Below are 24,730 nucleotides of genomic sequence, written 5' to 3' on the forward strand. Positions count from 1 at the left end.
TTGAAAAAGCCTGCAAACACCCCATTTCCAGCCCCACCCCTTTCTGTGACATTTTCAGGTCACTTCCAGGTTCGGCGCAATGCACATGGGCACGGTTGAGCATGTTCACAGTTGCACACACATTAAATGTGTGTACAGTCATACCTCGTGTTACATTTGCTTCAGGTTGCGCGTTTTCAGGTTGCGTCCCCCAGCGACCCGGAAGTACCAGAAAGGGTTATTTCCAGGTTTTGCCGCTTGCGCATGCGCAGATGCACAAAATGACGTCATGCGCATGTGCAGAAGCGGCGAATTGTGACCCGCAGATGCGGGTTGCATTCTGCTCATGTTGCAAACGGGCCTCCAGAACTGATCCCATTCGCAACCAGAGGTGCCACTGTAAATGGTAAGTGGAGGGTTGCCCTATAAGACGGCTCTTTAAGTTCACCACAATTTGATGAAGTTTTTAAAAGCCAAAATGCAAAAGCTTGAGCTATGGTGCTGGTGACAATGGCCCCCATAGATCAGAGATCAATTAGAGAGAAATCTGCCTAAGGACAAAAGAACACCCAGAACCCAGTTTGGATTCCACTAAATCTGTAACTAAAGTAAGCAACAGAATTGATCGCCAGCCTTGCTCGTATAAAGGGACACCACATTTTCGTTTACCTCTGCTCCCTCCCCACCCTGCAAAAAGGCTTGTGAATTCCAGCCAGTGCAAGAGAGTGACTCAGCTAATGACCGGCCATTTTTCAAAGAGAGCAATTATCATTTCTTGTTTGTCTCTCCACATACTCCTGTGTAATCCAAGATCTTAAAAACACAAGGCACAGTTCTAAGCTCATTAACCCTGCAGGAGCTTCTTACATTACCATCTTAACTGCAGATGAAGTATTAACACCATCTCACATTACCCTTTACACACACAGAGAGAGAAACACAAACACACACTTTCGTTTCATGGCACCGGGGGGGGGGGGGAGTTGCGCTGCACATTGCAGCTGCTCCAGTCATCCATCAGTATTGTCCGTCCTTCCCTAAAAGCCAATGTTGAGTGTGGAAAACAGCCACAACTGCTGCTTGGGCTCCAAGACTTCTGGCATTGCCTTTCCAGTTCTTCAAAGGTAATGTGATAAAAGGGCCTGAGTAATATTTTGACCCACTGACATCCAGATTGGGGGTGCATTCTTTGACACGCTGGAAGCTTGGCGCTGATTAGTTCTAATGAAATAAGGACTAGCCGTGATGGCTATGTGCCAGAGGCGCTAGCTTGTGAAAGTGATGGGGAGGGGGAAGCAACGTTGAGTGCATGACATCAGGAGGAGCCAAACAGGGTGACCATGCGACTTAATTGTCGGCAGCACCTCCTCTTTGCTGCTTCGCCCCTCCTTCCCCTCTGTAGCAGGAAGAAGAGGAGGAGGAGGAGCCGGTCACTGGAGGCACATTGCGCTCGGCTCCACTCTTTGGCTCCATACTTTGGAGACATAGCAGGGGCCTAAAAGGTAAAGGTAAAGGGACCCCCGACCATTAGGTCCAGTCGTAACTAACTCTGGGGTTGCGGTGCTCATCCGCTTTATTGGCCGAGGGAGCCGGCGTACAGCTTTCAGGTCATGTGGCCAGCGTCTGGCGAACCAGAGCAGTGCACGGAAACGCCGTTTACCTTCCTGCTGGAGGGGTACCTATTTATCTACTTGCACTTTGACATGCTTTTGAACTGCTAGGTTGGCAGGAGCAGGGACTGAGCAACGGGAGCTCATCCCGTCGTGGGGATTCGAACCACCGACCTTCTGATCGGCAAGTCCTAGGCTTTGTGGTTTAACTCACAGCGCCACCCGCGTCCCATAGTCATAGCAGGGGCCTATCCCTACCCTAAAAATAAAGGGGAGCCCAAAAAGGCTCAGCCCCTAGGAGCCGGCACCCCTGCTGTGTGCACAGAGGCAATATGCCTGCCTTTACTCATTGCTGGTGGGTGAGAAGGCTGCTGTGTTCCCTTAAACTAAAATTTCCCATGGGCATCTGGTTGGCCAATGTGAGAACAGGACTAGATGAATCATTGGCCTGATTCTGCAGGCTCTTCTAATGTTTAGGGATTGTGGTTCGGCATAATGACAACATTATTTCACTAGTTGTATGAAGTTTTGGTGTAATGAACCAATATGGTGCTGTGATGTTAAAACTGCAGGACAACTTTTTAACAACAAGCCCCCTGATCTAGCAATAGTAGGACAAACTCTTCACACATTTCAGCTTTGGTTGTTTCACACATTCCTCTTTTGTTCGTGTGACCAGAAAGAAGTCCTTTCTCCTCGTCCCTCAGTGAGAAACAAGCACTCACAATATATGTGTGCATTATTTCAGGAACTAGTGCCTGGTATCATGGGTTGTCTCCAACTAAGTGTTCCAGAAACCAAACTGATTAATAGGCCCAGTCATGCTGTTAATTTCAATGGGTTTACTTTGAGTGGGACTAGAACTGAATACCATCCAATGGCACTTTCACTACCTTTGGTAGGTTGATTTCAGTTGACATGTTAGTCCTTCTCTCTCTACCCTTTACAGCAGCAGGTTGGCACAATGACAACAAAAGGTGTTCTAACTGTCAAGTTAACACAAGCCATTTTAATTCCCCAACAATTCCTCCAAGGCCCAATGTAGCATTACACTGGAGTTATGTTGTACAAGCGTCCTGCAAGCAGTGTTGGTTGGGGGGTTTAGAATGGAAGTTGCAAGCACAGGCACCTGGGCTTTAGCCCAGAGCAACAAAAAACCAGAAATGAAAGGACCATCAGCATTGGATGCTAATGGCAGCATAGCTGCCACTTTGAGACTGTGGCAGATTCAGTTCTGGGCCACCCCAGAGATTCAGGTAACTGGGAAATGTCTAATAGTGTTGACCTCTGAAACCAGGCCTCCATTATTCATATACCACAGTTCTAACAAGCTGCTCAGAGTTTTGTCAAAAATAGAACACAAATTGTTAATCACACACCAAAATCAATATCACTCTCTCTCTCTCTCTCTCTCTCTCTCTCTCTCACACACACACACACACACACTTTTTGATAAAGGTAGCTTTCATTAGAAAACACATCATTCTGGGAGCAAATACTGTGCTAAGCAGAGGTTTTTATTTACTAGTGTTATTTAGTCATAAGCCTTCAAAGTATGGAGATCAGATTTCTGGGAAGGTTTCCTGGGTGCTTCATAAATTATTTCAGCAAACAAGGATAAACAGAGGAATTTACATCAGGGCCCTCAGCGGGGGGTGATGGCTTTCTTGGTGGCCTGCTGAGACCAGTGTGTAAGATGCTTTGTGTACAAAGTCATTTACATCTGCTCTGACTTTGACTCCACATTGGTGGCACCAACTGATGCATTCTGGGCATCTGCCTCTCTCCTGTTGCGATGGGTCTTTTTTCGACTTGGGCTGCCTGAGGAGATGGGCAGGGTTCTGGGAAGCCTGAAGCTGGCTACATGTCTATTCTGGCTAATTAAGGCTGCCGGAGATGGACTGGCTCAGTACATGAAGATTGTGATTAATTCTTCCCTAAGGGTGGGTGATATACCCAGGGGCGTACGAAGTGGGGAGGCAGAGGGGGCAGGCCATCCCAGGTGCCACTCAAGGGGGTGACAAGATGGCCCCTGCCTCCCCCCAGCTGCAGAGTGGCCAAGGGCTCATGTGGCAGCCCGAAAGGAGTGTGCATGTGCGGCATCCCATAGGGACTGAGCATGTGCTGCATCCCGTATGGTCGCTGCGCATGAGTACTCTATACGGGCTGCCGCACATGAACAGTCCGTACGGGAATGCCCCGCACCGGGCGCCAGAGAGGGTTCCTCCGCCACTGGATATACCATCATCTAGCTGACAAACCAAACTTAAAGGACCACCTCTTCCACGCAGTGTACATGCCCCTCCTGGTGAAAGAAAGTCCTTTTTGCGTTTGGCATCTTTCTGAGGTATGGCTGGTGGGACAGAATGAGAATCCTCTTGCTTTTGTGATGTTCAGAAGGAGGGAAATTCATTTGTCCTTTTTTGCTGGCATTTCACCATCGACTGAAGACCTTAACTCTTCCAAAGAGCTCTAGATGTATCTGCTTTTCAATTAAATTTGTCCTTTTGACTACTGTATTCTCCACATGATTCTCACCAGCTGCCTTTTTGTATATATTTTAATTATAAATTTGATTACTGCTGTATTTTCTTTTTTTCTTTTTATATATTAATCTTATGTATGCCACCTTAAGCGCTTTCATTTTAGAAATGAAAAAGTGGGGTCTAAATCTTTAAATAAAAAAATTAATCTGAATACATCTTCAAGCCGTTTACATCAATTAATTTAGTTCTAATCCAGAACCTAATTAACGGCACCAGTGTGATGGGCGTTCAGTTTCTGGGCTTAACTGCAGGTTAAACATGTAGATCTAAAACCATTTGCTGTACAGTATGTAAAAAGCTGTCTGAAAACAAGAAATAATCGCCAACATTCTTGAGCACACAGAGCATCTGCTTTTAAGCAATTCCCAGTATCCTGGGGAAGTAAATGTGGTTTGACCCACGTATGGGCATCATCTCAGAAATAAAATCTATTCTGCATGTTTAGGGATAGCTGCTGTGCTCCACTGGCTTGGAATGCATTCACTTCTAGTGACATACATATATTTGTGCTATAATTGTAATTCCCTCCCCCCCAGTCTTTTTTGCTCACACTACTCCATGCATGCCCCCGTTCCAGGATCAAAGGTCACAGATAGGAACAAACATGTGCTGTGTTTTGTGCTTCATTCTACTGTGGCTCCTTAATTTTGCAATATTATCTCTTTGGAGAAGTATCTTTTTTCCATCTTGAGAAACTCATATTGCGATGGTTTGCTGCTTTATTTCTAGTTGTAAAATCTGACATTTATTATTATTTTAGATAGGTTCCCTGCCACTTATTGAAGGTACCTGCTTTCTTATTCCTTTAATCTCTGCTGCCACCAAATATCTAAATACTGTATTCCTTTATTCACCTATTTGCACTCAGTAGCAGGGTCTAGGCTATGTTTAGTTTGGGTTCAGATCTAACACAAAACCATGGGTTGGCATAATGGGTATGAGCCACAACCAGTCTTGGATTCACACTCCCTTGTATTCACAGAGCCAGTGTGGTGTAGTGGTTAAGAGCAGTGGACTCGTAATCTGGGGAACTGGGTTCGCGTCTCCGCTCCTCCACATGCAGCTGCTGGGTGACCTTGGGCTAGTCACACTTCTCTGAAGTCTCTCAGCCTCACTCACCTCACAGAGTGTTTGTTGTGGGGGAGGAAGGGAAAGGAGAATGTTAGCCGCTTTGAGACTCCTTAAAGGGAGTGAAAGGTGGGGTATCAAATCCAAACACTTCTCTTCTTCTTTTCCTTTGTGCATGAGAAGACTGAAAATTTCCACTCTGGGTTTTGAATAAACCATGTTTCCTATTATGCCTTCTCTTGAAACTGGTTTTTTTTTTCTCAGTTTGGTTCTAACAAACTCCCCCAACCTTCATTGTTTCTTTTGGGATGGGATAAAACTGGATTAATCTTTGGGAGTAAGCAAAACCTAAGAACTGTTGGGAGCAGGGCAGCAGGGTTTACAAAAAATATTTGACTTCCTACCCTGATATACAAAGGTGAAGATATCTGTATATGGCAATTTTAAGCTGGTTATATATCAATGTTGAAAACCAGATATTGCCAGCGGGGTTTTCCAGCCAGAACTTGCCGGAATTCAGTTCCGGCACCTCTCAGGTGGATGCCATTGTCACTCTAAGAGAACAAGGGAGGTGTTCATGGTGAGTTCTGGCAACTTTTTTTCTAGAAAAATAGAACTGGCTATCGTTCAGCCCTAGTAGTCCCAGTTTCACATTATCTGGTACCCAATGTTTGCCTGAGACCCAGTAGAGCTGTTGCCAGGCATACTCAGAGAGTTCTGGGCTAGGTGGACTAATACAGTGGTACCTCGGGTTACATACGCTTCAGGTTACATACGCTTCAGGTTACAGACTCTGCTAACCCAGAAATAGTGCTTCAGGTTAAGAACTTTGCTTCAGGATGAGAAGAGAAATTGTGCTCTAGCGGTGCAGCAGCAGCAGGAGGCCCCATTAGCTTAAGTGGTGCTTCAGGTTATGAACAGTTTCAGGTTAAGTACAGACCTCCGGAACGAATTAAGTACTTAACCCGAGGTACCACTGTAGTCTGACTTGAGATAAGGCAGCATCCTATTTTTAAAGCCACACAAATGAGATGCATGAAGCAGCAGTGAAGAATGCTAATTTTATGCAGTGGTACCTCGGGTTAAGAACTTAATTCATTCTGGAGGTCCATTCATAACCTGAAACTATTCTTAACCTTAAGCACCACTGTAGCTAATGGGGCCTCCTGCTGCCATCGCACTGACATTGCACGATTTCTGTTCTTATTCTGAAGCAAAGTTCTTAACCTGAGGTACTATTTCTGGGTTAGCGGAGTCTGTAACCTGAAGCGTCTGTAACCTGAAGCGTCTGTAACCCGGAGTACCACTGCACAGTGCCACCCAACATAGGCTTCTTCAGTTCTAACTTTTAGAAGAACAGAGGACCTAGAACTTTCATTCTGAACACCTAATTTGAATTTCAAGAAGGTGCCATCTGTCTCAGCGATGCAACACCCTAAGCCGTTCAAGTTTAGAATATGCTTGTGAAAATATAAGCTTTACAAAGCCATCCTTTTAAAATCTCACTTGTACTCCAAAAGACAATTGTCGCCTTCCAAATAGGATTTATAATTCAACAAGGAGTGTGCTCTTTTTTCCTCTTTATTGATTTGCTTATTGATATTTAGAATGTTAGACATGATAATCACTTGTTATTTTGAGAAGTCTTTGGATTATTTAATCAGCAGAAAACTTTAGAAACAACTGTCTAGTGCTTTATAAACCCACAGCAAAATTATAACAGAAATTTAAAACTGTAATATATTGCTGCAAGGATGATTATTAAGGGAAAACACAGCTGACATTTTCTGATTTATGCACACAATCAGAGATGGAGTCCAAGGACTGTGACATAATTATCTTCATGCTAACCATTTTTGTAAATCTCTCGACAGAATTTTAGCTAATTTTAAAATGCCTTCTGAAGATTAGCTCTTAAAATTGTTGGGGAAAATAACACAACTTATTAGCAAGGGTATAATTGTAAACCTTCCAAATACTCATTGTGAATATCATTTAGACAGTAACTCCTGCTTCAGCAGCTGGTAGAAAAGACTCCAGTTTATGGAATCTTGAAACAACAGAGTGGAATCTAATTAAAGAGGATTACATGCCAAAGAAAAATTATTAAAAAACCAACAACAACCAGACTAATAGACCATTGTTGTGAATTTAAAAGCCCCTTCCAGCTTCTTTTTCCCCATGCAAACCTTTGTAACCATAACAAGGGAAGTGTTATTCCCTATAAAATTTGAACTTCCGTTGACTTCTTATTCTCTTCAGATTCTAGAAAGTCTTCCTCTAATGAAAATGGGACACAATCAGGCATACAAAGGCCTCTCACCAGACATCACTGCTGCTTGCCTTGCCTTCTTGGCTGCAGAGCTGTTCCCCACTACCTGCACAGGGTGCCTTCATACAGTAACAAACCAACACAGGACTCAGGGTGGCCCTGCATCTTACTTTAGAGAGGACCATCATCTGTCTGGTCCAAGTCCAGTTTAAAAATAAGGGACCTTAGGAAAGGAGATAGGGGTCTTGGAGTTGCCCATCCACCGTTAGCACCAGGACAGAAGTCTGAGGAGGCATCCATGTGTCAAGGAACTGTCAACAAACCACAGGGCAGGCACACACACGGAAGGCACGAAAGGCAATTAGCTCTGGTCCATCTTAATCCAGCTGAGACATTGCTTAAACTGACCACTAGCTCTGCCCTTCCTCCTCTAGCCCTTCACTCTAGATCCCTCCCAAGTAGATGAAGGCTACATTGAGGGGCGGGCTCCTCCTCTGGGCCTGTCTGGCCCATTGCTCAGCAACATGCAGGACTTTTCCTTGAGTGGGATGCCAGGGTGGGAGGAGGGCCAGTAGGACTGGGACTATCTTGCTGCTGTGTAGCAGGGCCAACATCTGCCTCCTCTCTGTATCTGTGACTCTAACCCTATCCTGGAAGGCCCTCCTTCTCCTGACCCCCCTTGAATGCTCAAACCCCCTGCTAGCTTGTCCCTTCTACAGACTGCTCTTCAGCGTCCCACCACCAGGATCTGGGATCTAAGCTGTCATTTTCTGTGCCCTCCTTGGGGGGCTCTTGGGCAGGTGGATCCCACCACTCTTCCTCATCCAGCCAGTCCCTGACACCAGGTCACCTGATCACCATCTTCCCCACTATGAAGAGATGTATTTTGTTTCTATTCGGATTTTGCCTATACATCAGTAGATGCCACTTTAAGCAAAACTTTGTCCTCTTTTTGGGTGGTGCATAAGTGGTGACCCTGATAGGTGGTCTCTCTTCCCCACATGTGCTCTCCCCTACATTACCAGGGTAATAGCTGGAACCTTGTGGTCATGGCCAATTGAGCGCATTTAGTTGGAAGAGAGGGTGGGAACTGCGAGGGCATGACTCTGAAGCAATAGATGAAGAGCTGTTGGAAAGGAAATGGCTTTAAATCATACGACTATCATTTAGTTCAGGCAGGCCTGCACAATTTATAATCCTTCAGGCCAAAGCCATGTCTGGCCACACACCAAGGTCTCAGTAGAATTCCAGTTCACTTGCCTTCTTGGGAATGCAAAAGCAGAGAGGTTGCCAGATAGCAGACAGGAGGTCACAATTCTTGACACTCGGGCTTTGTGAGTCATGAGGTGTTTGGATCAGCATTAAAAGTTGTGCATTGTATTCATGCGTAGAGCTTCTCCCCACCACCCATAAATGTGTTTTATTAATTTTTCAATGGGGTTGTACAGTAGGAAAAAGGGGAAACAATCAAGTACAATCAAGCAGATACTGAACTCATAGTGAATTAACCATGCACTAGCCCTCATGTGGACAACAAGGCACCTTCCATGTTATGCACTACAAATCCCATCAGCCCCAAACAGCAGAGTTAATAGCCAGGGGTGATGGAAAATTTAGACAACAGCATATGAAGGACTCTACATATCTTACTTTGTGGTGCCTCATAAACCCATGTGGCACCTGTGTGAATCATCAACAGTCAGACAACACAGTTGACTTAACTGTGCATTCCACACGCATTTTGAAGACAACAAAATACCATAGAATGACATGTTTGCAGAACTAGATGTATTAAATTTTTATCTACTAGATTCAATAACCCCCTTCAGGCACCATGGACCAGAAGAGTGAGCTTCACCCTTGCCTTTAATAGGGTTGCCATATATCCAGAATTTCCCGGACATATCCAGATTATTGCAGCCTCAAGCAGTGTCTGGGTAGAAATTGTCTAAATATCCAGGAAAATTGTTTTTGCCAATTTCCCTAAGAAATAGCTGAAAAATGCCCAATTTAAAAAATTTAAAAAGCTCAACCACTTTGCCAAAAAAAGCTCAGCCGCTTTTCTGTCTCTACCTTTATGCTCCCAATGGTAATCACTGTCCACATTCTGGGGCTGAAGATCTGAAGAGTAGGGTGTACTATATACATGGCACCCCAGTGTGATTTAGAACCCTGTACTATCAGGATTTAGAATTGCACAGCAAGCTCCCATGGTCAGATCTGGACCCCAAATGTGTGAATGACAGTGAAGCCAGACTTTTGGGGATGCAATGGAGGAGACTGAAGTTAGCAAGTGCTACGCCACTCTCCCTTTCACAGAATGAGAACTGTTTGAAGGTTTGAATGCCCAAGTAGGACAAATGTCTGATTACAATGCCCTAGAGAATACTGTTCTCAATAGAAACATTGTATTCCTATTCTATCCCTTTGAACTTGATCCCACTGCTCCTTTCAAACTTGTCTATACCACAGGATTCTAGACCTCACAAATGAAAACAAACTACTTAGAGGAATTAAAGAGAGAGAGAGACAGACAGACATATTTTTCCTTCTTCTAAAAACACACGAATTTCTTCTAGCTTGAGACAGGCAACATTAAGCTCAAGGCAATTTACATAACATCATTATTCATAATATATGAGTATGTTTTTACAATAATCTTTGCCTTTCATTATATATTCATTTTTGATGAACAAGCTGCTATAGCTTTTGAGGAGTCAAGAATCTATGTAAAATATTTTTTAAAAAAACTTCTACTCCATGCAATACTGATATTTTTCAATAGGATATTTACCATGCTTTTAACTAATACATAATAATATTATGCCAAATTGACATGCAAACATTTTTGTGTTTAGCGTCTGAGGGGGTCAAAACACACCTGAGGAAAAACCCTACCTTAATTGTTTTTCATAAAATTTATTGTCTCTTCACAGCCCAAATTTGTTCCTAGCTTGGTGATATTTTTAAGGCTTGATCTCTCCCTCTCCCTCCCTCCCCCCTTACATCATCTTCAGGAATCACATAATGTAAAGTATGTAGGTCTTGAGAAGCTGCAACGTGTAGAGAGGAGGATGACCAAGATGATCAAGGGTCTGGAAACCACATCTTATGAGGAACGCTTGAGGGAGTTGGGTATGTTTAAGCCTGGAGAAGAGGAGACTGAGAGGAGATAAGATAGCCATCTTCAAATATCTAAACAGCTGACACATGGAAGATAGAGGAAATTTCTTTTGTCCTGCCTTGGAGGGTAGGACACAAACCAATGGCTTCAAGTTGCAAGAAAGGAGATTCCAACGAAACATCAGGAAGAATTTTCTGACAGTAAGAGCTGTTTGACAGTGGAACAGACTCCCTAGGGAGGTGGCGGAATCTCCTTCCTTGGAGATTTTTAAGCAGAGATGGGATGGCCATCCCTCATGTATGTTTTAATTGAGATTCTGGCATTGCAAGGCATTGGACTAAATGATCCCTTCCACCTCTACAAGTCATAATTCTATGTGAAGCCACTGGGAATAATTGGAGTTTTGAGGCTCTATTCTCTGTTATATCTGAATCAGGAGAGGTTGTGACCATTGTGAACCAGAGTTTGGATGCAGTGGTGGACAGGATGAGGGCTAACAGACAGAGACAGAATCCTGTTAAGATGAAGGCACAGCAGGTTAGCGAATCTCAGGTGTGATAGTTAGGGAATTTGCCACTTCTACGTGGGGATACACCTCTCTCTTCCAAGGCAACAGGTATGTTTTTAGGGGGTGCTCCTAGACCCATCTTTGTCACTGGAGACCCAGGTAACTTTCACAATGAGGAGTGACTATTATTACATTAGTATGACAACTGTGTCCTTTTCTGGACAGGAATAGCTAGACTGCCCTGAGTAACCTTGCTACTGAAATACAGCAACGTGCTTTATGTAGGAATTCCTTTGAGACTGGTTTGGAAGCTGCAGCTGGTATGCAAGACTGCTGCCAGGTTGTCGAACGGAGAACTGGGGCACATTCAAGGCCTTTTTATTAAGACATAAAGCCCTGAGCACCTCAGGACCATGTTATGTACCTGACAGACTCCTTGCCTGTCATAGTCTTCTTGCTGATCAACAATGTGCAGAGCTCAATGGAGTGGGAAGCCAGCCAACCAGAAGAGTTTCTGAGATGTACTTGCCTGGAGGCAGTGTCAGCGTACAAAGTCAGGTCCAGTTCTAGGATCGGGCAAACAGCAATCCACATGGTCAGACAGTCCAGGGGTCCAGGAATCTGATGACCATGGGGTCAAGACGAGCAGGAAGCAGCAAGGTCAGGCCAGAGACTGCAAGCACTATTACCAGCATCTGACTGCTGCTGGAAGCTCTGCTTAAGAAGGCTGAAGCCAGCTGGTTCTCATCAGTCCCTTCTCCTTTGAGTCCTTGAAAGCTGATCAGATGCAGGTGGAGTCACTCTGCCTTCTCCTCCTTCAGGCTGCTGTTCAGCAGGTGAAGCTGACTCCTGGCCCATGACACTGCCCTTGTGCAAATTCGATAATCTCAGGAAATGTTACTTGGTACAACATACCCTGGAGAATATCACAGGGCAGCAAAATCCAAAATGGTCATTTTCTCCTGCACTCAGTGTTAGGCTATGGGTGCAACAACAGAATGTATAGGCATGCTTTTTAATAACAAGCATACAAAGCTGAAAATGAATAAACTGCAGTTAAAATATTATGTTCATTTTTCACATGGTCTAGTCCTTCCCCTGCCCACCCCCCTAATATTCTTAAGAGGGCCTCTTCTCCAGTCTTCAGAGTAGCTGGAAGTGGGGAGGCAGAAAAAGGTCCTCCTTTCCTTCCACTCTGAAGTCTTAATCTGAAGCTCAGAAATTGCTTGCGCTAATGAAATTCCCTGTCACAAAATGCGCCTAGAACAATGGGAGTTTCGAACACTGCCCACACAGCTCTTCTCCCTGCCTTACATGAAGCATCATCCATCAGTTGATTATCGCCCAGACTTTCCTTCCACGATAAGAGTGGGCCCTGTTATTGCTGAGTTTTTGTTTTTATAACTTTCTTTTAGCAAGGTCTCTTCTTCTATCCAGAGAGCCAGTGTGGTGTAGTGGTTAAGAGTGGTAGTCTCGTAATCTGGTGAAACAGGTTCGCTTCCCCGCTCCTCCACATGCAGCTGCTGGGTGACCTTGGGCTAGTCACACTTCTCTGAAGTCTCTCAGTCCCACTCACCTCACAGAGTGTTTGTTGTGGGGGAGGAAGGGAAAGGAGAATGTTAGCCGCTTTGAGACTCCTTCGGGTAGTGATAAAGCGGGATATCAAATCCAAACTCTTCTTCTTCTACTACTATCAGACTACTGGGTCCAGTTACCCCAGTATTGTCTGCACTGACTGATGGCAGCCCTCCAGAGTGTCAGGCATGGTCTTTCCCTGACCTAGAGATTTTGGGGCTTTAACCTAGAACCTTCAGTATGAAAAAAGATGTTCTAGCACTCAGCTGTGGCCCCTCCCTTTTACTCTTTTTAAAGACTGCTTTATCTCTTTTTATGAAATTGCTTTATTGTTTTCGTGAGGAATTTTTGTTCAGAGGTTTTCAAATACTGAGTGGTTTAGAAAGGCTTTCAAATGAATAAATACAATGCAATGCAACAGAATGCAGAAAGGCAGGACATTGAATTTTCAGCTGAGATCCAGAAGCCGGATTCTTGATTCCATGTGGATTTCCTATTCAATTTTTAACATTTTCTCCCCTCATTCAGCTATAGAAGACATTTCCAAAAGCAGCCCCACGGAAGAAAACATTTATGTTTCAATCAGCCCCATAGCCTCACAGCTTTTTGTTGAGCAATTCCGTCCTTTTGTCCACGGGCACGTTTCGAATTATATATTCTTCAGTAGCATTAATGCAAAATGCAAAGAATCTTATTTCTGTTCAAACTCAGCTGACAGCAGAGAGAAAAGAGGGAACAGAATGCGGTCCAGCTGGGACCACCACAACAGATAATATTGATATAGTGAAGATGAGACAGACAAGGCTGAAAGGAGCAGTGGGACCAAGCTCAAAACATAACAAATAGAGTGCAAGAGAGCCAGGAGTTTGTATTGAGGGAAGGGAGAGTAAAACAGCGCTGATGTGTCAAGACAGCACAGCACAGTGGGAGCAATGTATTACAGAGAGGTGGAGTGTTGGAGATTCTGTTACAGGCTCCAGTTTTCAGTGCGCGTGGCTGTATCATGGGGATGGGCAAAGACAGGCGCTTCTGATAAATCCCATGCTTTCAAGTAACACCACCCGCGTGAATGGATTTATTCATTTGTTGCAGCTTATTTTTATTTTTTCAAATCAGCTTCATGCTAGCTGATGTTCTCTTTGTAATTATCTTGGGGAGAAATGTTTTAGCAGTCAACACAAGACCTGGATGCAAGGAAACAAAAGGCACTCGTCATCCAGCAAGTCAAGTCACATCTTATTGCGTTAGCCAATGATCATATCCAAAGCCATAATTCAGATTCATTAAGCTGAACTTCTGGGCTTTCCCCCCTCTAATACAGCCCCAGGCTGGTGTCTCCAGATGTTTTTGAACTACAACTCCCATCATCTGTGACCACTGGTGATGCTGACTAGTACTGATGGGAGTTGTTGCACAACGCATCAGCAGGGCACCGGGTTGCGCAAGTGTGCTCTACCTTTGCACATCCACTCATCAAATAATTCCACAGCAGTTGACACATGCATACTTTCTCCTCACACTCACACAAAAAAAAGACAGCTTTTTTTTTGTACTTCTCAAGATCCACCAGTTATGCCTCATTTCCCGCAGGTTAAAACCTACCCATTCATTACTTGACTCTATTAAAGGCTCATTTGAGCCATTGATGAAGTTGTACTTTGGAGCAGGGCACTTGAAGACAATGCATCAGTGCCAGATTAATATGACACAGTAGAGGAATATTTAATAATGGCTAGGAACCAAACGGGGCCTCTTCATACGTGCAAACACTTTCGTACACACAAGGGACTGTGTAGATCTACCCCTTTCATAAACAGCTCATTTTGCATAATGATGACATGCTGTTCTGGAAGGCACCCAGATAAAGGACATAAGAAGCTGCCTTATATGGAATTAAAAACACACTAAACCAGCCATCTGAGTCTCTTGGATACTGATTGGCAGTGGCTCCCCAGGGTTTCCTACTGGGGTTCTTTACAGCCCTATCTGGAGATGCCAGGAATTGAAGCAGACCTTTTGCATGCAAAGAATGTGACATTTGGGGACAGCATTTCAGAAAGACAAAGGAATATATATAGTATATGGCCGTGTGTGTGTGCATCATACCAAAAAGTGTCATTTACTGTGTAGGAACATGGAATAAGGTCTTCTCAGTAAACGTGTCTCAACTGTGGGACTCCCTTTCCCTTGAAGCATGGAGGGTTGCATCATTGATGGTCTTCAGTCATCAACAACAACATCCAGATGTTCAACAACCTTGGGGTGGTCATAGGTACCCCAACTCATGTAATAGATCATCTGACACACCTTGCTTGCTCTGCAAAGCCCCGGGATATCCTACTCCTGAAATAATTTTAGCAGATCCTCACCAACCATTTTTTTAAAATTGTGTATTAGCTAGGAATTAAATATGGACCCCTGAACGGTGGCGAAGAATTCAATCTCTATCAATATTTGAGTCCAAATTTAAAATCTAGATGCAAAAAACTTATTTTTTATGAAACTTTATCTCTCATGTGCATTATTTGTATGTTTTATACATTCCAGGGGAAGCCAGGTGTTGAAATCCAGCATTCACATTTTGAAAACTAATACAGATGACAACCATTTTAGGTGCATCCAACTGACACATGATTGCCGACACGTTGGTCCTTTTGGACCTGGAACAGGGCAGGATGCAGTGGCGGAGCTACATGCTCCAGCACAGGAGGGAGGAGAGCAGGCGGGGACAGGGCTGGCGCATGTCCCGGGGGCGTGGTGCACCACCTGCAAGGGTGTGGCATGCCACCCGAAGGGGTGGGGTGCCCAGTATGGGCGAGGGGCAGCCTGTTGGGATATGAGTACTACGCAGCTGCAAACTAGCAGCTCGATGTTTACATCACATGGTGGAGCTGACCGTGAGACAGGAAGCTCCAGTGAATTCACAGGGATTTGTTCTTTGTGTAATATGAGACCTTCCTGTTGATTTTGTGAAGGAAGTCCTTTGCAGTTGCTCGGAGAGAAGTCTGAGTGAACGGACATGTTTTGTACAGTTGTAAAGTCAGAAATGAACCGTAGATGAAACAGGCTTTCTGACTTTCTTCTTTCTCCCGCCGGTATGCAAGGAGGAAGGGGGTGTGCATCTTCCACGCAGGGAGATGTCGCCTATCAAGATCTTCCTGGACTGCGGGGAAGCCAGCCAGGGTAGATCACCGGCAAACAAGCCCCGGGAGCCGGGGAGAGGGGCCAGCCTCTCCAGAGGGGGCAAGTTCTCCAACACAGCCATGATGGCGTGCTGCCAAGATCATGCTGCCAGGGGCGGTGCACTCCCCCCCCCCCCACACCTCTTCCTCCACCAGTGGCAGGACAGGGGTGGAACGGAGAAGGGGGCGGAACAGGGTAGAGCACAGTGAAACCTGCTCCACCAACACATGCAGGGGCCAGGAATGGAAGCCCCACACGAAATGGTTGCCGCTTGTGCTTAATATTCCTTTAAATAATTTCAAAATAAATTCTTCATTTAAACCGTTGTTTTTTTTAAAAAAATCATTCTTTTTCTGTTAGAACAGAAACATGAGAACTCAAATATTACTTTGCACTGCTCCTTCTACCCAGTGCAAGGACAGTTCTGATATCATCATAAAAACAATTTTAAAAATCCCTTATAAGGACAGTCAATAGTACAAAAACTAGGGCTGTGCAAAACATTTTGCTATATTGTAATTTTCAGATCATAAACAGTGCTTTGGAAGAACGTAAAATATTTATGGAGAAGACCATTGGCTGTGTTTTTCACATTACAGTCAAATCTCGGTTGTCGAACGTAATCCGTTCCGGAAGACCATTTGGCTTCCGATATGTTCAACCACCAAGGCGGGGCTTCCGATTGGTTGCAGGAGCTTCCTGCACTCAAGCAGAAGCCATGTCGGACGTTCAGCTTCCAAAAAATGTTGAAAAATCGGAGCATTTACTTCCAGGTTTCGGGAGCCAAAACATTCCAAAATGGATGCATTCAGGAGCCGAGGTTTGACTGTATCTCCAGGGCCAGATTTAGGTTGATGAGGCCCTAAGCTACTGAAGGTAATGGGGTCCTTTTTATGTCCAGCTGTCCTTTGTCAACAGCAAATTGCCACTGCTTTTTGTGTTGAATATATGCTATTGGTAATTTATGGACCTAGTAGGTATCTAAAGCCATTTGCACATAACATTTAAAGGGAGGAAGGGAGGAATGCATCTAAGCCCTCCTAGAAGGAAAGTTCTGGGGCAAAACATTCTAAACGATATCTGTGAAATGATATGTCGTGTGGTGTGGCCAGCATGTACAGTATATTTTTCCTGGGAATGCTCTGTGTTGCTATTAGACAGCCTCTCTCTCTCTCTCTCTCTCTCTGTGTGTGTGTGTGTATGTGTGTGTGTCCCCGAAATCAATGTGGTGTGATCTTGTGATCTCCACAGTCTGGACCAGCAGAGCATAGCTGAGTTCCTATGGTAAGCATAAGGTTATTGGAGATGGCTGCCTCTCTAACGTTGTGTTATGCTGCTTTCCCCCGGCAGCCATTTTGTGTTATGCCGTGCCCCACCATCCAAATCAGCTATTTTGTGACTGGCACCTCCACCAGCACTCTCTCAAAATTCAGAATGTACCCCCTGGTCCACAAAGGTAGTTGACCCCTGCTATCCTCTGATCAGTTTTCCCTGTCTACTGCCATTTCAGGACCATTTTCCTTTGCTATTTATTTATTTTAAGTATTGTTCATACTGCCCTTGAATTACATTCTCTTTGTCTACTGCACGTGAGTTATCCCAACCAATGACAGATCACAAAATTAATGGGATCATATGAGATGTGGCTACGCTTAGACATCACTATGGAAATCAAAGTTACAATATTTTTCGCTCTGTAGGACGCACCGGACCACAAGATGCACCTAGTTTTTAGAGGGGGAAATCAAGAAAAAAAATATTATTTTCCTCTTTAGCCTTGCACAGCTTCTCCAGCCAGGGGAGGCTGTGCAAGGCTAAAGAGGAAGCCAAGGCAGCGAGCGGGATGGATCGCGCTCGCTGCCTTGGCTTCTTTAGCCTAGTGCAGCCTCTACCGGCTGGAGAGGCTGCGCACGGCTATGGCAATTCCCCCACCTCCCGCAAAAGCCCACAGGAGCGCACGGCTCTTGCGGGCTTTTCTACGAAGAGTCCCTTCTCCCTCCTGGGGAAAAGCCTGCAAGAGCCGCGCGAAGCTTGTGTGCAGGTCTTGGGGGCTTTTCCTGCCTGCCTCCCCCCTGCATTCGCTCCATAGGATGCACAGACTTTCCCCCGTAGTTTTTAAGAGGGAAAAATTGCGTCCTATGGAGCGAAAAATACGGTAATTCAGTAATATCAGTGCTTCCATCCTGAAAAACTGAACCCTTTCAAAGCAAGCACACCCACAAAATTCCCAAATAATGGGTTCTTGGTTGGGTGGGAGGTATGCCACCAAAGAATGTCCCCAAAAACAATCAGTACTTTTAGCGCAGCCCTAGTTGTAACACCAGTAAACAAACACTTTTAAATTCAATTCTCACTATCCCAACGCACAATCCAGAGCTAGTGGTTATTTTAGGGAACTGGAGACACGTGGAGCAGAAAACCAGCTGTATCAAAGCAACATTCCTCAAGGTGAAGTGTGAATATATTTATCATGGCCCAAGCCAAATACAAAATGAGAAATCCCATTTCCAAAGGGATTACACCATGCAATAAGCGTCACTGGCAATGTGCTGCCAGAGTCTGAGGCATGAGCTGGAACTATCAGAAAATATGTTTTCCCAGATGGATGATGCCGTCCAGCTGAAAAGCCTCTCCTTTGCCCTAAAAATAAAAAAGAACCCTGGTTTGCCAAGTACTGGTGACCTTTTTTTCCTCTCTCACTCTCATTTCATTGCCTTCTTCCAACTGGAGAAAAAAAGCAAAAAACTAAGCTCCCACATCAATTCCACAAGAAACTACAGCTTGGGAGCTTCATACCAGAATTTTACCACCGGCATGGTTGCAAGTGTGAAAGGGAGGGAGAAGGGGGAATGTGGCTTATTTCAGTTACTATTTATGAATCAGTTTCAGCTTTGAATTTTATGCCACTGGTACCGGCCAACCCAATGTCTGCCGAACTGTGCGCAAGATTCCAGGGGTCTCGGTCCTTATCCAGGGTGTGTGTTTCCTTTGGGAATGAGGAACGATGGCGACTGTAGTGACTTTATGAAATATAGTTTATTTACACACACACACACACACCTGAGAGGCAGATGGGGCTCAACAACCTGGGAAGGTAGCCTATCCAGAAGAAGGAAAATTCTTATCTTAAACCTCTGTTGCCTTGTGACATATCTTTGGGAGAAGACAAGGCTAAGGAGTAAACCCTACAACAAATTCAGAATGGAGTCGCTAAGACGGTTGGGTGGTGCCTTGTAGGCTGTCAGGAGTGCATGCAGGAGCCGGGCCCTGTGACCAGTAGGGCTTCGCAGGACTGGGGCCTTCCTAAGTTTGTTCTGGAGAGGCAAGGCGCGGTTGTATACCGCTTCTGCTTTTGGTTTGATTGACCAATTTAGTGTGTCATATGAACCCTAAACTGTGGTTAAGCTTAACTATAGTTAGGGAAAATAAGCCAGCTTCAAAAACCATGGCTTGAAGTTGACTTGTTTCCACTAACTTCAATTAAGATTAATCAAAATATTGAAGCAAAGGCTTCTCAGCTGTACTGGAGGGAGAATGGGAATATATGAGTCCTGAGGGAAGCTAGTTTAATTCTCAAATTACTAGAATATGTTTTTGCTTCCAGATGTTTTGGACCAAAACTCAGCAAACATGGTAAACGGCCAGGGATGATGGGATTTATAGTCTAATAACATATGGAAGGTTCCAAGTTGGGGAAGGCCGATTTAAGGTTATGTCTGAACCAGTCTTCCAGTTAACTAAAATCCCTTTGCTTCTTTGCTTTCTGCAATATGTTATAACACTTTACCCTAATCCTTTCTTTAATTTATTCCTGCAACTTTGAGATATCTCCTCCTCCTCCTCCTGGCTTCTAGCCAACCAGCTCCAAGCAGGACATCCTCAAAACTATGATCCATGGTAATACAGTGTTGCCTAGCAATACATTTTCCTACACCTAGTCTTCAGCTTTTGTAGTAAGGTTTTTCAGAGTCAGCTACAAAAAACCCCCACAAGCCATACACATGATTCTGCTACCTTCCTGGCAAATGGTACATGAAATCAAAACTTACAGATTCTGAATAACAATCATCAAAAGGTAAGCTTCTCCACACTGCTAGAATAAACCAAAACCACTTGGGAGCTAGAGAGCATCTCCTTTCTTCCCTTTCCCCAGGAAGCTGCTACAACAAAGTTGTGTGAATAAAATTCTGTTTATTTTGCTATTCAGGCTTTCTTTTTTTTTTTTTTTAAGGCCTCAAACACTACTATTCCTAACTGGATTTATCTAAATTTTTATCGTCAACTGTGAATTCAAACCAAGCGTATTAGTCGTTTGAGCTTTAATCTAAGCAGAGTCAATAAACACTTTCAACTATGCATACAACCCGGAAAAATAACAAACAACTTAGAAAGTATAGCAGATAATCAAAAGAATTTAGTTTGTTCTCGGAGCTTTTGAACCAAATCCTTAGAGAGTATGAGAACTTGCAATTCCCATCGACTTCAGATGCAACATAAGTGGAAGCTGAACCAGCATGCAGAGTAAAATTCCCCCATCTGAAAACACAAGGCTTATTTGCTTAGAAGAACAGTTGTGTCGGCAGCATTTTACAAACACTGCCAGCTAAGCATCTTTAGCATCATGTGATTCCCAATCACCGCTAAAGCACATTAATTTGTCCGATTTGGGGGCACAGCTTTCTTCAGACAGTGATCCTCTAGATTTGGGTGAAGATCTCTGACTTCAAGTGATCAGTAAGTGCTGAAAAGTAGTTCTTGTATTTGAGGTAAATAATACGTATGAACATTATTTTTCAAACACGCAATCACTTAAATACTTTTTTGTGCAGTTTCCACAATGTTAAGTCAACCCGTAATGGACTTTGAAATATTGCAGGGGGGTGGGGGGGAAGTGTAGCTTAGAACAGACATCAGTTCAAAGAGTCCAATGCCAAAGTCCTTCCTTTTGATGCCCCTTGACAAATTACACCAATTATTGGCTGAATAGTTGTGATTGAAAAGATCAATGATTCATAGAACTAGCATTCTACCTACATACCTCTAATTGCTATTGAACTAAGGTAGTGATTAGAGAGAGATCTGTCTGACATTGTATGTGGGGTTTTTTAAAGCACACATGGTGCTGAAGAGCACCTAATAAATACTGTCCAAAGGGAAAAAAGAGTAATCTGAACCCACCAGGAATATCCACAAGTCTAAAAAGCTTACACTTGATCCCTGTATGAAGGGTGATATATAAATTTAATAAATACATAACCTAGCATGTTGAAAGAAGGATAAAGCAATAAGAATTTTTCGTGACATGCTAGTGTTGTAGGTGCAGGGATTTTCTGATTTTTGTTGGAGAACATTCAAACATGAGACTTTCCCCCCTCCACATATTCCAGAGTAATTCCCACTCCCCAATTCTTGCCTCCCCCCAAACCCCAATACTGTTGTTGATTCAGATGTGGTAGACCAGCATATGCTCTAGTTATATATATACCGATGGCTCAGTCAATCCCTATGCATTTCACAGGGTCTTGATGGAAATTCTCAAATCTTTCAAAACTGATTCTAGGATACTCATTGTAACAAGGTTTGAAAATGTCTGGGAAAGCATCAGGCACAATTTAATTAGGTTTCTGAGATGGATGGACCTCTAACATCTGCATGACTACAAAAATCATTCTATAGCTCTTCTGATCAGGACGTTCGTGCAACAAAGCACTGGGCAGGGTGGGGCAGAGAATCAAAATTAACAATGGGATTTAAGACCATAACAAGTAACCAACAGCATCTTTGGTGGGAGGAGAAAGGGGGTGTTATCAGAGAATTTAAAAAAGTTTATAATAGAAACCCAAGCAGACAAGGAGCATAATTTAAACCGATTTTCTATGTGGTTTCCACTTGCAATAGCATTTTTCACAATAAAGTTAATTTAAGAGCATCTCCTTAATCTTCTTTCATTTGGAAGCTTAACTCAGCAAGACACAAAATGATGGCTGCATTTAGACATAATGTTCTTCATCCTCCCAAACATGGTCTGGAGGGACTAGGAATGTGTGACAAGTGCAAGCACTCCCTCCTTCCTTTCTGGAATAATAGATCACATCCTTTTTTTCCCCCAAACCACACCATTGTGTGTTGTACCATTCAGACCAGTCAACCGTGGTCTGAGCAAGCCTTCCACATCAGGAAGATCTGACTTGGAGGATCCAGCATGCAGAGATTCAGGCAGTGAGCATTCCCACGTTGTGTGTGAAACAGCTGTGGTACTTACCGGGCAGCTTTTATCTGCATTCCTTTTCCAGTGCTTTTTCTCATGTTTCTTTGCTGCAGTTGAATTCAAAGATGCGTGAGTTTGTCTTCGAGGGTTTAGTGCTAGGATATTCTGTGGATAGAGAAAACGAGGCTTTGATTTTTGGGAAAAGTGAAAGGTTCAGGCAGGGACACAGTTAAGAAAGAAAATTTAACAAACCTACTAAATCACAACACTCCAGGTTTGTGTGTGTGTGTATGAAACTTATCTGTATAAAATAGACTTTAACACATTCAGTAACAATTAAAGTTGCCTAGTCTTCCCTCTTAAAAGCTCTATGAATTTGGAATAGAGTTAGAATTAAGAGTTACATTGGTTTGCTTTAGTAAACTTAGGTAAAGGTAAATGTACCCCTGACCATTAGGTCCAGTTGCGGATGACTCTGGGGTTGCAGCGCTCATCTCGCTTTACAGGCTGAGGGAGCCGGCCTTTGTCCGCAGTTTTTTCCGGGTCATGTGGCCAGCATGACTAAGCCGCTTCTGGCGAAAACAGAGCAGTGCATGGAAATGCCATTTACCTTCCCGTCGAAGTGGTACCTATTTATCTACTTGCACTTTGATGTGCTTTCAAACTGCTAGGTGGGCAGGAGCAGGGACTGAGCAACTGCCGACCTTCTGATCGGCAAGCCCTAGGCTCTGTGGTTTAACCCACAGCGCCACCCACATCCCATTTAATAAACTTGGGCAAGCCATTATATGGAAGAGCATTCAGAAAGTGGCGCCACCACTACCCCATACACACCCATAACCTGAAATGGTACAATCCACTCTGCCATTTTAGGATTCCACCACCTCATACCTGGTCACATGGTCTGTGATAAAAATGAGTTTTCACAGTATATGGAAATGGACATGACATAAGAAGAGCAAGTGCTTATTCGGAGCAGGGTGGATATAAATAAATTATTTTTAAAAATAAATTAAAAAATTAGATTTTTATTTAAATAGATTTTTAAAATAAAATGCTTTTGGAGGAAACATCTTTCTAAAGATAGTTTTCTATTTAAGTTACATTATAGTCCAAAGGCTACTCATCAGGGAATAAGGATTTGTTTTAAGTTTTTTCATGAGTGCTAAAACTCAAAGTTTTTTTTTTTAAATTGTTTAACTACATCAGTTAACCAACATGGATAAATATACTATAATGTTATTGTTTTAGTTAAATAAATTGTTTAAATTGTTATTAAGGAAATGCTTATTTTTCACCTTCCAATAAAGTACAGCAGAAAAGTTGTCCAAATGTAAACTTATGAAACCTCACAATAATTCCATAATTATCTGTTTATGTATTTCTAATAGTATAAACAAATCAGTAATTTTGGATATAACTGTAAAAACTACTCTGAAAATTTATTATTCCAAAAGCAAAATCTTCATCTGGTTGTAAATATTGAGATTATAGCAGCAAGAATGAGTCTTTCTGTTAAAAACAAAAACTGATTTAAATCAAGTCTTACTAACTAGTGATTTAAATCGTGATTTAAATCAATTTGATTTAAATCAAATCCACCCTGATTCGGAGATTTAAAATTCAGTATGGGTGCAAAAAAACCAACAACAACAACTTTCAAAATCATTCCATCCAGTTGTTTCTTCTAGTGAAGCTCCAGAACCAAAAGCAACTCCTGCCTGGAGGAGAAGAAAAGCCCGGAGAGAAACCATATTGGGAACAAGCACATGGGATGTTCGACGCTTCAGTTCCCCCCTCCTGTGTGGGTAACGCTGCGCTTTAAATTGTCTCAGCTCCACTTCACACAAGTTCAGCACAATATGAGTTATGTCGCGCCACTGTAACGCCTCATTTGGTTCTAAGCCACGGAGATGAAATCCCTCATATGAACTAGAAGTGCAATTTTGGTTAAAAAAAACACACAAAATATTCCAGGCCCATGCAGGCCCTCTAAAAAACCCAGATGTGTGGCCAGCTGCTAAAGTACGCAGTAGGAGTCTAGGGGCTGGTCTTACAGCCTATTTTTATGGAAGTTAAAATGCATAGGCTTCTATCTTTTATAAATGTTTAATACGGCACTGCTAAACAGACGACATGCTAGAAATCTCTCCGCAGCCTTTGAACTGAATAATATATTCTTAATATCATACCATAACAGATGTAATCCATTGGGCATGACACCATATGGTTTAAAAAGAAAACTCTTGGAAGAAACCCTGGCGTTTGCTACTCTTGGAATTCTGTACCAGCTAGGATGGCTCTGAGGGTAACAGTTGCTGAAATCCAGCAAGAGTTCACAGTACAGCGTATTCCAGCAATAACGTTGCAAAAAGTGTTTGGCACACAATACCACCAGCATCCATTAGAGATTAGAGGCTTTAATTCTTTATTTATCGTGATTTATATTTTTGTTTATGGGGGGAGGGACAACACACCCAGGGGAAAACACTCTTATGAAATATTTTCTTTCAGAATGAGTAAAATGCTTTTATTTTTTTATTTTTTTAAAAGATATTTATTGGAGTTTTACAAAGACATGAATTTAAAAGATCATATAAAAAGAAAGAAATACAATAAAAGAAACATAGAAAAATACATAAAATAAGAAAAGGAAA

At 43.2% G+C, this 24,730-nt stretch overlaps 1 protein-coding gene across 6 annotated transcripts in view; it reads right to left on the minus strand.

The window, feature by feature from the left end:
• Positions 1-24,730, minus strand: part of DPYD (dihydropyrimidine dehydrogenase) — a 512,239-nt gene that overhangs the window by 450,431 nt on the left and 37,078 nt on the right. For all 6 annotated transcript variants that reach the window (XM_083620602.1, XM_083620600.1, XM_083620601.1 and 3 more), the window contains exon 2: positions 22,128-22,238. In XM_083620602.1, coding sequence (XP_083476728.1) covers positions 22,128-22,238 — 111 coding nt within the window. The remainder of the gene's footprint in view (positions 1-22,127; positions 22,239-24,730) is intronic.

Source organism: Podarcis filfolensis (genome assembly GCF_964270895.1).
Source record: "Podarcis filfolensis genome assembly, chromosome: 6".
Taxonomy (NCBI): Eukaryota; Metazoa; Chordata; class Lepidosauria; order Squamata; family Lacertidae; genus Podarcis; species Podarcis filfolensis.